Source organism: Ictalurus furcatus, chromosome 19, assembly GCF_023375685.1.
Source record: "Ictalurus furcatus strain D&B chromosome 19, Billie_1.0, whole genome shotgun sequence".
Lineage (NCBI taxonomy): Eukaryota > Metazoa > Chordata > Actinopteri > Siluriformes > Ictaluridae > Ictalurus > Ictalurus furcatus.
In genome coordinates, this window is record NC_071273.1 from 24918585 (window position 1) to 24935096 (window position 16512).

The following is a 16512-nucleotide window of genomic DNA, read 5'->3' on the forward strand; positions in this document are numbered from 1 at the left end:
GTTGTTGGTCTCTGTGTGTGTGTATGTGTGTGTGTGTGTGTGTGTGTGTGTGAGAGAGAGAGAGAGAGAGCGAGAGAGAGCGAGAGAGAATGCATTCATGTTCCCAAAGCAGTACAGTAAATCTAGGTTAATGAAACCGAGCTAAAGCAGAAGAGTGAGAGAAGTGGAGAGCAGAGAAGTGATCGAGATGAGGATTATATATTTATTAAGCACAAACGGAGTGATCTTTTCTTCTCCTGTCTGAGGTGTGTAGACTTGGGTTTGGATCAGGGAAAGTTAATATGTGTAATAATTAACAGACGTGGTTACTTACGAAGTTAAAGATTAAACAGACTCTGATACACTGTGTTAAATAGGGGCTTGAAACTCGATTTCACAGCAACATACTTATACTCGTACAACTACCTTCTACATCCTTTATATATATATATATATATATATATATATATATATATATATATACATATATAATATACACACATGTAGGTGCATCTCAACAAAAAATGAGATTAATTTAATTCCAAAAGTGGAACGTTTCATATATTGTACATTGATTACATAAAGTGAAATATCTCAAGCCTGTTTTTGTTTTAATCTCGACGATTACGGCTTACAGCTCACGGGAATCAAACATCCAGCATCTCAGAATATTCAAGTAAAGAATTTATAATACAGAAATGTGGACCTGAGAAAAGCTCTCATCAGAGAATTAACTCAAAACAGCTTTTTACTAAAAACTCCGCTGCTCAGTGGTCCAAAGTCCTCTTTTCAGATGGAAGTAAATGCTGCATTTCATTTGGAAATGAAGCTTCCAGAGTCTGGAGGACGAGTGGAGAGGAACAGAATCCAAGCTGCTTGAAGTCCAGTGTGAAGTTTCAACAGTCAGTGATGATTTGGGTTGCCATGTCATCTCCTGGTGTTGGTCCAGTGTGTTTTCTCGAGTCGAGAGTGGATGCAGCGTCTACCAGGAGATTTTAGATCACTTCATGCTTCATCTGCTGACGAGCTTTATGGAGATGCTGATTTCCTTTTCCAGCAGGACTCTGCACCTGCCCACAGTGCCAAAACTTCTAGTAACTGCTTTACTGACCGTGGTGTTACTGTGCTCGATCGTCCAGCCGACTCGTCTGACCCGAACCCCATAGAGAATCTACGAGAGACACCAGACCCGACGATACAGACGAGCCGAAGACCGCTATCAAAGCAACCTGGACTTCCAGAACACCTCAGCAGTGCCACAGGCCGATCGCTTTTCTGACGTCGCCACGTTTTTCTGACAAAGCACAAGTTCTCCTTACACGTGAGCCGTCGTCGTCCATACATACGGATTTCACTTCACGCAGGCGCTGTTTAAACACCGTCTGGTGGTTTATTTTTTGCAGATTGTTTGAAATAGCATCGCGTTTAGAAATGTCCAGGGAAGTATTGTCTGAGTAAATACTCCATCACTGTCGAGTCAAGTCGAGTCGAGTAGATCTTTATTGTCATCACAGCCATATACTTCATATTCTGCAGTACAGAGTGAGATGAAATAACGTTCCTCCTGGACCCCAAGGTGCGAGATACGTGTTAGACAGACACAGTGCTGACAGGCCGTAAATAAAGTGCATCAGGAATACGATGCGATTACAGGGATGTTCAGAATGAACGGTTCCTCATCGAATTCATGTTTCCGTCTCTCCCTGCCTGTGATTGGCTGGCACTGTTTGGATGATGTCATCCTTCTCTTCCTCTTCACGCTGAACTGTTTCCAGTAAAAAGACCGAAAGCTCACGACTGTTCATTTTTCTTTTGACTGGAGTGAATGTTTAACTCCTTCAGTCCTGTCCGTGTTTATTAATGGTGACTTTCGGAGGTTTCTACCACACGACTCGGTGCCTGTGGATCTGTCGGCCGTGACGCGACCGTCAGCACTGTTCCGCCGGCGCCGTTACTCATCGTTCCGGCTGTTAAAACCGCTCACACCGTATCGCATTAGGCATCGGAAATCGTATTTCTCTCAGGCCGGCGTTTTAATATTCGCCGTTAAAAGACCGAGCGGAGGTCTTTATTGCCTGTTCAGTAGCAGGTTATAAATCCTGCTTACTGTGTGTGTATGAGCTTTTATTAAAATTACCCAGCAAAACAGCCTGACGTTTATTAGTATTCATGGTTTTCCAAAACAAATTCACACACACATTTGTATTTGGGATGGTGTTCAAATTTTCTGTAATAAAAAAATGTTTATAATAGCTGGGATTTCGCTAATAAAAGATGGCAGCCTTTTTATTAGTGTTACCTCAGTAAATGTAATCAGAGAAAACGATGTTGTTGTTGTTGTTGTTTTTTTTCCTAGCGAGGCTGTAAGCTAAAGCTGGAGCCCTGACAGGGTTTTTTTTCTGATCTTAAGCCACTGTCTGATTTTTCTGCATTCGCTCACTGTAAATCCACTGACGTTACACTCCTTAATACCTACTAATGTATTACGTGTTTATATATGATCGTAAAAAAAAACAACAGTGTTTAGCAAAAATCTAAAGAACTGACAGCAAAATGAGGTTCGAGATAGAATGCTACCTCAAAATGCTAATCTGGCTAAAACGTCTAATGATGAATAATATAGACAGTTGTCTAACTGAAAAGAACGATATTATCTTTAGCCAATATAGTGTATAAAGAAATAGCAGCAGGGCTCGCTGGAATTAAAAGACCATTTCCCAAGGTGGCGTTAGTTCCCGGTGTGATCCCAACAACGCTAACTCTCATACAAAGACGAGAACTTCATAGATCTACACATCGAAATCATCGACAGATGACAGCAAGTGGAGAGAAGGTTTATTTAAAGGTGTAACTGGTAGAGAAATGGAAAGATTTCGATGTTAATCTAGCTAACTGAGGATAACAGCCTTGTTACTCGCTTTTGCTTGCTATTCACTGTAAACCGTCAGATCTGAAAGGTGCCGCTGTCTCTGCTTTTTCGGAACCCCGTGCTGTAGTGGAAATCAAAACACCGGAGGTGTAAGGTTCTTGTTCCATAAATACGGCTGAGTAAGAGGTTCTTTAAACAGATGCTCGGGTTCTTTCGGTTATGCTAACAGCTGGAGTGGCAGAGGCTCAGTGTGAGACGCTGGCTGGAAATCAAAGCAGGAAAAGTGCTGCCGCTGCCAGCGTCCTCGCAGACTCCAGCTAATGAGAGAAACTCTGGAGGGCCTTCAAATAGCCAAACGTCTCCAAAAGCGCTGTCGTGATTCTGGATGATTACAAGCGGGCGAAGAGCCAACTATTCAAAAGAAAGGGAACGAGGACACACTTTTTTTTTTTCTTTTAACAAGTTCAGAATCCAATGAACAACATCAGTTAATAATATTATCGTCCTTATCCTTAACATTTTCCAGAAAACACCAATAGCAACAGTCACAATTAAATACCATCATTCTCCATCAACCACATCATTCTCCATCAACCACATCATTCTCCATCATTCTCCATCAACCACATCATTCATCACCAACCACATCATTCTCCATCATTCATCATCAACCACATCATTCTCCATCATTCATCATCAACCACATCATTCTCCATCAACCACATCATTCATCATCAACCACATCATTCTCCATCATTCATCATCAACCACATCATTCTCCATCAACCACATCATTCATCATCAACCACATCATTCTCCATCATTCATCATCAACCACATCATTCTCCATCAACCACATCATTCATCATCAACCACATCATTCTCCATCATTCTCCATCATTCTCCATCAACCACATCATTCTCCATCATTCATCATCAACCACATCATTCTCCATCATTCTCCATCATTCTCCATCAACCACATCATTCATCATCAACCACATCATTCTCCATCATTCTCCATCATTCTCCATCAACCACATCATTCTCCATCATTCATCATCAACCACATCATTCTCCATCAACCACATCATTCATCATCAACCACATCATTCTCCATCATTCTCCATCATTCTCCATCAACCACATCATTCTCCATCATTCTCCATCATTCTCCATCAACCACATCATTCTCCATCATTCTCCATCATTCTCCATCAACCACATCATTCTCCATCATTCATCATCAACCACATCATTCTCCATCAACCACATCATTCATCATCAACCACATCATTCTCCATCATTCTCCATCATTCTCCATCAACCACATCATTCTCCATCATTCATCATCAACCACATCATTCTCCATCATTCTCCATCATTCTCCATCAACCACATCATTCTCAATCATTCTCCATCAACCACATCATTCTCCATCAACCACATCATTCATCATCAACCACATCATTCTCCATCATTCTCCATCATTCTCCATCAACCACATCATTCTCCATCATTCTCCATCATTCTCCATCATTCTCCATCAACCACATCATTCTCCATCATTTTCCATCATTCTCCATCAACCACATCATTCTCCATCATTCTCCATCATTCTCCATCATTCTCCATCAACCACATCATTCTCCATCAACCACATCATTCTCCATCAACCACATCATTCTCCATCATTCTCCATTTAATTTTAATTTTCTAAAAACATTCCATACTTGGGTTTTTTTGGTTTGTTGTGTCCTGACCAGTAGAATAATGCATCTGTTGTCTCTCTCTTTCTCCGTTCCTCCATCAGGTCTACCAGTACATGCACGAGACGATAACAGTGAACGGCTGTCCGGAGTATCAGGCTCGAGCCACGGCGAAGGTGAGAATGGCTAAGATTGTGATTCATATAGCTAGCATGCAGCTGCTAAGTCTTTTGTACACGGTGTCAGGACGGGGATAACAAAAACCCGACAGAACCATCAGGAACATCAACACGTTCCTCAGATGTGTTGGTAAATGAGTTAGAAAAGACACCGTATGGGGAAAGTTACCCTGGATTTACACTTAGCAATGTCCGCTAACCTAAATAAGGTTCCGCTATGTGGATAAATGTCAGCATTGTGCAGGAACTCGTAAGTTCCTACACATCGGTGGATGCCACAAGAGTGTACCGTGTATGTGGAATCTTCTCAAAAACACGGTTGTATGTAGCGAAGAACATTTTGTGAGAAGTTGTTGGTAAAGTGGTACAGTCAAGAAATAAAAATGGTGAACTGAAGCCTTGATAGTGGTGGGCTTTAGGCTTTTTATGCTAACGTTTATGCTAAACTTCCATATCATGGACAATTTATCAGGGTTGAGGATATTAGCATGACAGACCTGCCGACCTTCACGTACTGTATTGTGTGTAAGAACTCCACATTTTAACAACGGAGTACACATGAATCGGGAATGATTGACAGTTGCGCAGGTGTTTTGAATTCTCCGAGTCCCTGGAGGCTCCGCCCCCTTCCCCCATCTCACATTAGTCATATTTTAGCCAGTGCTCTCATCTCGACTCAGTTTTCCTGCCGGAAACTGGAGAACGTTTTATCTGAGCCGATTTCTATATATTCTAGATTTAGAATATTGTGATATTTCATGTAACTTATTATCTGCACATGTGAAGTGCATCCTCAGGAGAAAAGAGCAGAACGTGGAGAGAACTGGGAGAGAAGATGAAAAGCATGCAGTGAAGGACGAGTGCAATGCGGAGATGTTGGGTTGTGGATTCAGTGCTTTTGTCTGTGGGAAGAATGGGCCGTCTTCAGGGTTTTGTATTGACTGAACTCAATTAGCGCGTTACAGTGTGTAATAGGCCATTAACCAGCAGGAAACGAGGGAGAACAGAAGACGCTAATAGACTTCAAGGACATTTTCGACTGTGGAATTTATAACGAGCCACACAATGAGGTCTTCCTCTCTCTGGTGTTCGTATTAGGTGATATGTGCATTATCAGTCCCGTTCGAGAAGTACACCAAGGCCTGCTTTACACGCAGGGTAATGAGAAGGACCGGGTGTGTTCACGTGTTGTCAGTTTAGACGTGACCTTTGTCTCTTTTATGATATGACGGTAATTTGCTAACCCTGGATGCGGTGTGAATTTTAATAAAGCAGCTTTGTGTTCGCTGCAAAGATCATTTTTCTATCCTGTGTCCTCTGTGAAGGAGGCGTGGCCTCTCTGTGTGTTTCCTGTCAGTCTCGGTGAAAGAGGCGTGGCCTCTGTGTGTGTCCTGTCAGTCTCAGTGAAGGAGGCGTGGCCTCTGTGTGTGTCCTGTCAGTCTCAGTGAAGGAGGCATGGCTTCTGTGTGTGTCCTGTCAGTCTCAGTGAAGGAGGTGTGGCCTCTGTGTGTGTCCTGTCAGTCTCAGTGAAGGAGGCGTGGCTTCTGTGTGTGTCCTGTCAGTCTGAGTGAAGGAGGCGTGGCCTCTGTGTGTGTCCTATCAGTCTCAGTGAAGGAGGCGTGGCCTCTGTGTGTGTCCTATCAGTCTCAGTGAAGGAGGCATGGCTTCTGTGTGTGTCCTGTCAGTCTCAGTGAAGGAGGTGTGGCCTCTGTGTGTGTCCTGTCAGTCTCCGTGAAGGAGGCGTGGCCTCTGTGTGTGTCTTGTCAGTCTCAGTGAAGGAGGTGTGGCCTCTGTGTGTGTCCTGTCAGTCTCAGTGAAGGAGGCATGGCTTCTGTGTGTGTCCCGTCAGTCTCAGTGAAGGAGGCATGGCCTCTGTGTGTGTCCTGTCAGTCTCAGTGAAGGAGGCGTGGCTTATACGTGTATCTTGTCAGTCTCAGTGAAGGAGGCGTGGCCTCTGTGTATCTAGTCAAGCTAGATAGGATTTAGGTACTGTGTAATTAAAACCAATATTTTGTTTGTTAAAGAATTTTGTTTGTGATTGGCTAATCAAATCTTAAGCTTCATCCTTGTTAACCTAGAGAGGCTTTGTTTTCTTTCTTTGTCTTGCTGTTACTGCTTAGCATTCAGTACTGGTTTAATTGCACAGTATAATGGCTTAGCAAGTTTAGCCAGGCTTTAAAAATAGCACTGTGCTAATGACATTCCAGCGGAAGTTGTCTGTGGTTATTTATTTAGCCATGTTTGCTAGTAAGCTAGTTAATTTGATGTAAACTATTCTGGTGATATCATCAGGTTTGTGATTTGCTGATCAAACAAATGTTATGGATGACTAGTACTTGGCAAAATCAAGAAACGCTAAATATCAGGCAGATATTATTTCACCTTGGCATGTGCCTTTCACCCCTAACAGCAGCCATATGGTTTAGCAACAGTGTGCTGGAAACATGTTCTGGGAGAAAGTCTATAACACTCGTGCAGCTCTGGGAGGATATTTAGCATCGGAGACGTCGTTCACCATATGTTACTTCATGACACCTTCTCTCCCAGCGTGTGTGAAGCCGTCAAGGTCGAGCCTCGTCTGTGTTTGGCATACTGAACACACTCTGACAGAACCGAGCTCTTTATTCCACCTCTGAGGGAAAGAGGAAGATGTTTTTTGAATCTCAGACATCGGAGCAGAACCCTGCCCTCTTTTCCCCTCAGATTTTCTCTTCATGGGAATCGACTGAAGGAAAGCTTTGAAAGTCTTCTCTTTCGTCTTCCCTTTCCTGAGCACCTTAATAATGAGAAAAACCTGAAAGAACAGCACCTCTGGCTAGAAGGTTCGATCTAGTGTTTCACAGACGAGTAAAACTTAAAAGAAGTTGTGGTGTGGGACGGTGTGTAGACGTACTGCATTACAGATAACGTGACAGGAAAAAAGAACTTCAGACCCTGGTGTTGTTTTAACCTGTTTAGTACCTTCTAGCTAGCATTAGCTAATAATGAGGGGTCCAAGCACCACAACTCCTGGAGCCTTTACTCTACTGTCTTTATGAAGTAAAAATTATAAAGTGTAAAACTTTTTATAAAATGTCCTTTTTAGCGACTCTTCTCTGTGAGGTGTTCTTTTAACGAGTACGGCTTAGACTCGTTCGAATTGAAATTATTTTATGATGGGATTTTAATCTTTGAACATACCGGATGAGCAAGCTTTCACTTAATGGCTTCCCACGCAACGGGGTGCCAAAATTTTGGATTTACCTTAATTACCCTCATAAGATACTTTCTGGTCTCAGCCAATCAGAATATGTCGCAAGGATAATGGTGTTTCATTTTGTGTTTAACGAGTGATGAAATAACTTTTTTTTTTTCCCTCACTAGGCGACGGTGGCAGCTTTCGCCGCGAGTGAAGGCCACTCCCACCCGCGAGTGGTGGAATTACCGAAAACCGACGAGGGGCTGGGCTTCAACGTGATGGGCGGGAAAGAGCAAAACTCCCCGATCTACATCTCTCGCATCATCCCAGGGGGCGTGGCCGAGAGACACGGGGGCTTAAAAAGGGGCGATCAGCTACTGTCTGTCAACGGAGTGGTGAGTTTCAATCCGCAGAGTGAGAGAGCGAGCGCGTGAGAGAGCATGTTACCACGCCTTTCCCATGAAAGCTTCTTACCTCAACCTTAGCTTCGTACATCAAAACAGCAAACATCTCTGACGGCTTAATCCGTATGGGAGGAGCAGCGGGATCATCGTCTCTGAGGCGATTTCAACACCATCTCACTGTGGAAGAAGTTCAAACTTCACAATCCTTCAACAAAATGGCAGCGAACTTGATTTAAGAACGCGTTTGTGAGCAGAAACAGATCTGCCTGTTTATTATGAGTTGATATTTAAGGCCCGTCGACACATAATTACATATATTTTATCAAAACGTAGGGTTTTTTTTTTCTTCTATCCACATGTAAACGATGTAAAGAAGCTTTTCCGAAGGAAAAAAAAACCAACCCCACCTTCACAGGTGCAGAAATTCCATCTTTGAAGTTGGGAAAACGCATGCTTTTGAAAACACTGGCATCACCGCGTGAACCCGCGCATGTCAATTGTGTGTGTTCTTGTGTGTGTTCTGAACGTGCTGAGACTCAGCTGCTGGCCATTTGGTTATTTTGTGCTCTGTAATTTCTTATTTGAAGTCGATTTTTGACTTCGTTCTATTGTTACACCCTCGTATAGGGGAGACTACGATCGGCTTGGTGCGACATAAGGATGTAAACTAAGGATAGGACACGCCCACTAGTAACAGCGTAGAGCCACTTGAGCTGCCGTAGTATGAGGATGTAAGAGCTTTAAGTACTTGACCTGTAAACAGTTCAATCACAATAGCCTGGGACTACCAGTGTAGCCATGACAACCAGTAGTATAGTAGTAAGATACTGTATAATAGTATTGTGTATGTGTGTGTGTGTGTGTGTGTAAATAGAATAGTATAGTAGTAAGATACTGTATAATAATATAATATGTATAATATGAAAAATCACTGCATGTGCGAACACAGTATGTGGATATAGTAGTAGGAACACGGTATGGGGATATAGTAGTAGGAACACGGTATGGGGATATAGTAGTAGGAACAGGGTATGGGGATATAGTAGTAGGAACACGGTATGGGGATATAGTAGTAGGAACACGGTATGGGGATATAGTAGTAGGAACAGAGTATGGGGATATAGTAGTAGGAACACGGTATGGGGATATAGTAGTAGGAATACGGTATGGGGATATAGTAGTAGGAATACGGTATGGGGATATAGTAGTAGGAACACGGTATGGGGATATAGTAGTAGGAACACGGTATGGGGATATAGTAGTAGGAACACGGTATGGGGATATAGTAGTAGGAACACGGTATGGGGATATAGTAGTAGGAACACGGTATGGGGATATAGTAGTAGGAACACGGTATGGGGATATAGTAGTAGGAATACGGTATGGGGATATAGTAGTAGGAATACGGTATGGGGATATAGTAGTAGGAACACGGTATGGGGATATAGTAGTAGGAACAGGGTATGGGGATATAGTAGTAGGAACACGGTATGGGGATATAGTAGTAGGAACACGGTATGGGGATATAGTAGTAGGAACACGGTATGGGGATATAGTAGTAGGAACACGGTATGGGGATATAGTAGTAGGAACACGGTATGGGGATATAGTAGTAGGAACAGAGTATGGGGATATAGTAGTAGGAACAGAGTATGTGGATATAGTAGTAGGAACACGGTATGGGGATATAGTAGTAGGAACACGGTATGGGGATATAGTAGTAGGAACACGGTATGTGGATATAGTAGTAGGAACACGGTATGGGGATATAGTAGTAGGAGCACGGTATGGGGATATAGTAGTAGGAACACGGTATGGGGATATAGTAGTAGGAACACGGTATGGGGATATAGTAGTAGGAACACGGTATGGGGATATAGTAGTAGGAACAGAGTATGGGGATATAGTAGTAGGAACAGAGTATGTGGATATAGTAGTAGGAACACGGTATGGGGATATAGTAGTAGGAACACGGTATGGGGATATAGTAGTAGGAACACGGTATGTGGATATAGTAGTAGGAACACGGTATGGGGATATAGTAGTAGGAGCACGGTATGGGGATATAGTAGTAGGAACACGGTATGGGGATATAGTAGTAGGAACACGGTATGGGGATATAGTAGTAGGAACACGGTATGGGGATATAGTAGTAGGAACACGGTATGGGGATATAGTAGTAGGAACACGGTATGGGGATATAGTAGTAGGAACACGGTATGGGGATATAGTAGTAGGAACACGGTATGGGGATATAGTAGTAGGAACAGGGTATGGGGATATAGTAGTAGGAACAGGGTATGGGGATATAGTAGTAGGAACACGGTATGGGGATATAGTAGTAGGAACAGGGTATGGGGATATAGTAGTAGGAGCACGGTATGGGGATATAGTAGTAGGAACACGGTATGGGGATGTAAGAATTTTCAGTGCTTGGCCCCTTAAAGAGTGCTTAAAGCACTAGAATTAAATGACATTCTAGACAATCACTCATTCTTTTTTACACATGAAATTCCTGAAGACGTAATCCGTCTCCTTTATCATTCCAAAGGGAATCAGATAGGAGTGAAACGTCGTTTTTACTCTCAGAGCTTCTCCTCTTTAAATCCCATCTGCATCACCGCTAAAAGGGAAGCGCAGACATTTCAGAGTGGGGTTTTTTTTAAAACTGGTCTCTGTCGGTTTCTCCTCCAAACTTTCAGACCGTGACAAACTTCAGACTGTAATTTCTTGTCTCACACACTGTGAAGGAAAAACAGCGGCTTCCAGCAGCGGCACCACGCAGGATTCATTTGAGTTTTCATTTGGTTATAATGGGAAAATCTGTTCTCATGTTGGAGGTAGAGGTTCTCAGTAAAGGAAACGTGCAGCGCTTTACTGAGCAAAGAACTAATTAACGCTCGTTTACGATAAGGTATCAACGTACGTTTGTCATGTTTCAAAATAACCGCAGTGCCAATGCAGCACGTAACGCTCACGTTCACCTCACTGAACTTCAGACGGGCTCTAAAGCTGGAGTCTTCATTGCAGTGGGCTTTATTAGAAATAAAACACCTCACACACCGCTCCTGTAATTAATTAATGTCCATTAGGTGAATTGCATTTGCAATGAAAGCATTGACAAGACGTCACCTGCCCCCTGACTGACCGATTGCCCCCTCTGTTTAAACTGCATATGCTGTGCTTCCGTTAATGGAAGATGGCTAGAGCTGAGTAAGGAGGCGGAGCTAATTTCAAAAGCTGTGAATGAATGTTAACACCACACATTATGGGGATTTTTGTGTGATTCCATTCTCAGAGCGTGGAAGGCGAGCACCACGAGAAGGCCGTGGAGCTGCTGAAGGCGGCTGAGGGCAGTGTGAAGCTGGTGGTGCGCTACACGCCCAAAGTGCTGGAGGAGATGGAGGCTCGCTTCGAGAAACTCCGCTCGGCACGACGCCGTCAGCAGCAGCAGCTCCTCATTCAGCAACAGCAACAACACAACCTCAACACTCAACAGAACCACACAGCGTAGGTGAGGCTTTTCATTGCTTTAAGGCCCCCAACACACGGACAGCAGGGGGCGCTACAATTACTGAGTAAGAACGTTTATTGTTTTTTTTTAATGCTCCAGCAGGGGGCACTGCAGTCACTGAGTAAAAATGAGTTATTGTGTTTATTATATGGAATTATTTGCTATAAAGAGGCACCAGATTTATTAAAGAAAAGTACTTAATGATAATTTTATTGACCAGCAGAGGGCACTATATTTATTCAATAAAATTAACTGCTGGCCATTTCATTATTAGCCAAAAGGAGCCATGCTAATTCATTATTAGTAATGTATTATTATTATTATTATTATTATTATTATTATTATTATTATTATTATTAATCCTTTAGAAAGAAAGTTAGCACTTACACAGCGTGACTGATTGCTAGCTAACTGCAAGCTTTACACATTGCTAATGTACATTTATTATTAGCCGTGTTGGCATTTTCAGACCTTCTATACAAGTCACGTGGAGCATTCTGTGCAAAAAATTCCAATATGTTCATGTTAAATATGTGTATTACGTGATTTTGGACACAGTCGTAGCCTTGTGCTTAGCCTTAGCCGTCGCTAACACTCTCAGTGTTTGTTGCTTTGCTACTTCACAGGTTGTTCCAGAAGAAGAAAAAGTAAACAACACACCATGAGCTTTATTCGAACTTCACAATCTGCAGACGAGGGTCACGTCCTTTTCCAGCGAAGACCACTCTCGCTTGTTTTAGTGTGCTACCTACAGCTTTACAACGTCCTGATCGATCGTAGACGTCGGCGCTCGCTAAGCGTACGTAGGAACGACTGCAGAATGACGACAGCGATCACGGCGTAACTCTCACTTCTCCTTTTCCCCACCAGTTGTGACCCGTTCCAAAGAAAAAAAAAACGTCCCGCTAGTAGTTTTATTCGAGCTTTTATTTGTGTTTTTAAACCAGTTTATTGTTTAGTCGCCGCTTTCTACGCTAACTTATTAACAGATTCTTCTGGTGCTCGTGTCTGTGCGAAAGAAAATAGTGTCAGATGTCTTTTACCGGATAAAAGTGAGGTATTTTATACCGTATTGTAGCAAGAAATATTTTATATATATATATAAAAAAAAGTGTAGATTTAGCAATAACACACTTCAGTTGGTTTTAAAAACGTCGTGAAAATTCTGTAAAAATTTGGTTTAACGCCAAACGCAAGGCTCTGAGAAAGAAACTGGTCTGGCTAACAACAAACAGAAGCTAGCAGGGCATGAACGCTAACTGCTAATGTCCCTGCAGGCTTTAGCTAGCATTTGCGTTTGCGTTCCTGGACATTCTGCGCAACTAACCGTAACTGTTAACGTTACAGTATGGAGCAAAAATGCTAAAATAGCTCATGAAAAACGAGCCAGCAGAAGATAACTGCTAGCTAACTGTACGCTTTCACACTTTAGTGCTAGTTCATTATTTTAGCATTTCTGAACATTGTGTGCAAATAAAATTAAAGGTACATGGCACAGTTGGGACAAAAATGCTACTTTCGCTAACAGAAAAACAAACAACCAAAAGCTAGCAGAGCATGAAAACTAACTGCAAGGATGAATACTAGCTTTAGCCCAGATGTGTTGTTAGCATTTATGGACATTTTGTACAAATACATTAACAGTTCATCGACATAATCACAGTCTGGAGGAAATATGTCATTTTTTTTTTTGTTACCTAACATAAAAACAAGCTAGCAGAACATTTAGCATTACTGCTAGCATTTCTGCTAACTAGCTACATGCTTTCCCACTCTTTTGCTAGTTAACATTTTAATGTTAGCCATGTTAGCAGTCATGGACATTCTGTACAAACTTAAAGGTAATGTTAATGGCACGTAACGCGAGAAGAAGAAAAATAGTCGGGACAAAAATGCTTCTATTGATAACAACAAATGTTAGCCTGCAGAGCAGGAAGGTTAGCAGTTTAGCATGACTGCTAGCTTGATTGCTAGCGTTGTGCTTTGTTAGGTAGCATTTTGGCTCTACGTGAAACATAAAATGAACCTGATTTACGGAGGAAAATAGTTTAAATATCGACGCGAATTTGCTGAAGTTGACGGAGTGTGATTAGCTATATTTACAGATTTGTTCACGATGCGATGTTACAGTTCTACAAAAACGTTGATATTTATGAGGATATGAATGTCGTACACACACACACACACACACACACACACACACACAGAAGATATATGAAATAAATGAATAAAGTTATATAAAGTGGTGGTCATGTAACATAACGCTATTTTATTATTTGCAAATTTTCTAGTTTGTGATCTTGAAGAGTTTTTCCGAATGTAATTCCGTTCGATTTTATTGTATATTCCGAAACCGAGCGTCTCGTCTGATCAAAACCGGCCGTAATCTTCTCCACTACTGACAATCATTCATTCACTGAGATTGACACACAATTTATGAAGGAATCGACTCTTTAAATGACTCTTTAAACGACTCTTTAAAGGAACAGTTCAGTGAAAAATCAAGCGCATGCAACGTTTTCTAACCGATTAGCCGAGACAAGCCGAGCTTCTTTGGTTTTGTGTTAGAGTTACGACGCTGACGTTAGCTAACGTCATATGTAACCGCTCAGTTGCTGGGTTTAGCTTGTGAGTGAGCCAAATTGACGTAGTGAGACGTATCAGCAAGCAGAAAAAGTCTGAAGTGAAAGAAATCGGACGCAACTACAAGAGTTTAACTTCATCTATAATACATGTGGTCTGGCTTGATAGCCAGTGCTAGCCTGATGATGAAATTTATGCTAACTGACATAGTATGAGTGGCTGAAGTTAGCTTCTTTTAATCAATAAGACAAATGAGCTTTCTTGGGAAGGAAATGTTTGAATGAAATTCAATTCTTACATAAGTATAATTGTAGCTGATATGAAGTTACCTAATTTCGCTCTGCTACATAAAGATTAGGCTAATGTTACTTCTCGCTAGTTAGCCAGTTAGCCGCGAGTGCTGGAGTCGAGTTCATGCTAATCCTGCAGGTGATTTTCATCACTCAAGGCTTCAAAATGTGTACAGATACTAACTGAAAAGTTACAGATGTTAACATTATGCCCTTAAAATTATGCTCTTATGATGCTGTTATGCTCTTAAAAATAAAATGTCACTGAGCTTAATGTCATCTGGAGCGAGTATATGAAAATTAGTGTGTGTGTGTGTGTGTGAGAGAGAGAGATTTTGATTAACTTCGGTTAGTTCTGTTACTTATTTTAACTTCATAACTAAAGAAGCAAACATCGAACTCGCACGGACGCGAAGGCGATTGCGTTGCTGGAATTTTTAACTGAATCGTCCCTCTAAAGTGAATCGAATGAATCGAATCAATTCGCAAAGGAGTCGTTTTACTTCCACGGCTGATTCTTATTCCAAAAAATCGAAGTGTTCCTGCGGTTGGAGTTGTTTCCAGGTTTTAAATTCACAATCAAACGAATCAAAACGCTCGTTTTGAAAATTCGTTCAAAAGAATCGACTCTGTAGTCAAGTGACTCACGAAGCCTGGTCCAAATCGGAATAATCCGAATAACTCGTTTCGTTTGGTTTTTATTTGGTTTACTCGTGAACCTGTGAGAGATCGGGCTGCAGGAAAACCGTGTCGCAGGAACCAGACGATGCTGTGAAGCGAATCTGCTGTACGAGCTGTTCCTCGGCCTGACTTTTCTCTCCGTTTTGTATGTTTTAAACACTTTTCTTATCGACGACGTGCATTTTGAAGACTGATTAAACTTGTACAGACAGACAAAAACAATACCAGGTGATATGCAATTGTTATATACGTATATTATATATTATATTATATTATATTATATTATATTTGTATGAATAAATACATATATGTCCGTGTGTACATCAGAGTCTCGACTGGTTAATCTTCATTCCTGTACCAAAGTTCTTTCAGTTTTATAGTAACCTTTATTTACAAAACTCTGGATGAAGAGAAATGATTCGGGATCAGGTGATTATTATAGAATGGAGATTTTCAGCCTGGTGTCGTAGCCGTTTGTAGCACTTTACTGCCTCCTGGTGGCTAAAATCTGTTACTACAGGTTTGCAAAGACTTATCCAGGAGCTTCAGCACAGAACCTTCATTCCTAACAAGAGAAAATATCTGTGGAGGAAAAAAGTTGGTTTAATATTTCTTATGATGACATTATGTGGAAACAGATGTATTTGCTTTGATGTCTCTGCCTTCTGATTTGGACACACACACACACACACACACACACACACACACCCCAGTCCATCTTCATCATCAACCTTCAAGTACTTCTGTATTGCTAAATTGCTGAACATCTGATCGCAGTTACAATCCTTTTATTTAGAAAAGATTTTTCACTCCCTTCCTCTTGTCGTCTCAGGGGGTTGTTTTCTTGCCACGGCTGCCTCTGTCATGCTCGTTAGCCCTTTACTGGATGGTGTTGCCATATGGCAACGATTCATTATTATTCATCTCCAGTTCTTTGATAGACAATAATACAAACCTACTATTTTCCTATGTAACTGGAAAAAGGAGTCTTTTAGCCTTGACAGAACAATAAAACTCATGTCATATGACCAGGAAGTGCTGTTTGCACTTCCTTCCCTGCAGTCACATGGCACGGTGAAGGTCATCACTGTCGGGCTCTCAAAATTCGATTAAAGGAAAGAATGTA

At 41.7% G+C, this 16512-nt stretch overlaps 1 protein-coding gene across 2 annotated transcripts in view; it reads left to right on the forward strand.

Annotated features, from left to right (window-relative positions):
- Positions 1-16234, forward strand: part of lin7a (lin-7 homolog A (C. elegans)) — a 40679-nt gene extending 24445 nt beyond the window's left edge. Inside the window, exons 3-6 of one of the 2 annotated variants that reach the window (XM_053650789.1) lie at positions 4662-4733; positions 8100-8309; positions 11617-11832; positions 12459-16234. In XM_053650789.1, the coding sequence (XP_053506764.1) occupies positions 4662-4733; positions 8100-8309; positions 11617-11832 (498 nt within the window). In that variant the 3' untranslated portion in view covers positions 12459-16234. The remainder of the gene's footprint in view (positions 1-4661; positions 4734-8099; positions 8310-11616; positions 11833-12458) is intronic. The other variant, XM_053650788.1, reaches the window with a different exon arrangement.
- Positions 16235-16512: the final 278 nt, after the last annotated feature.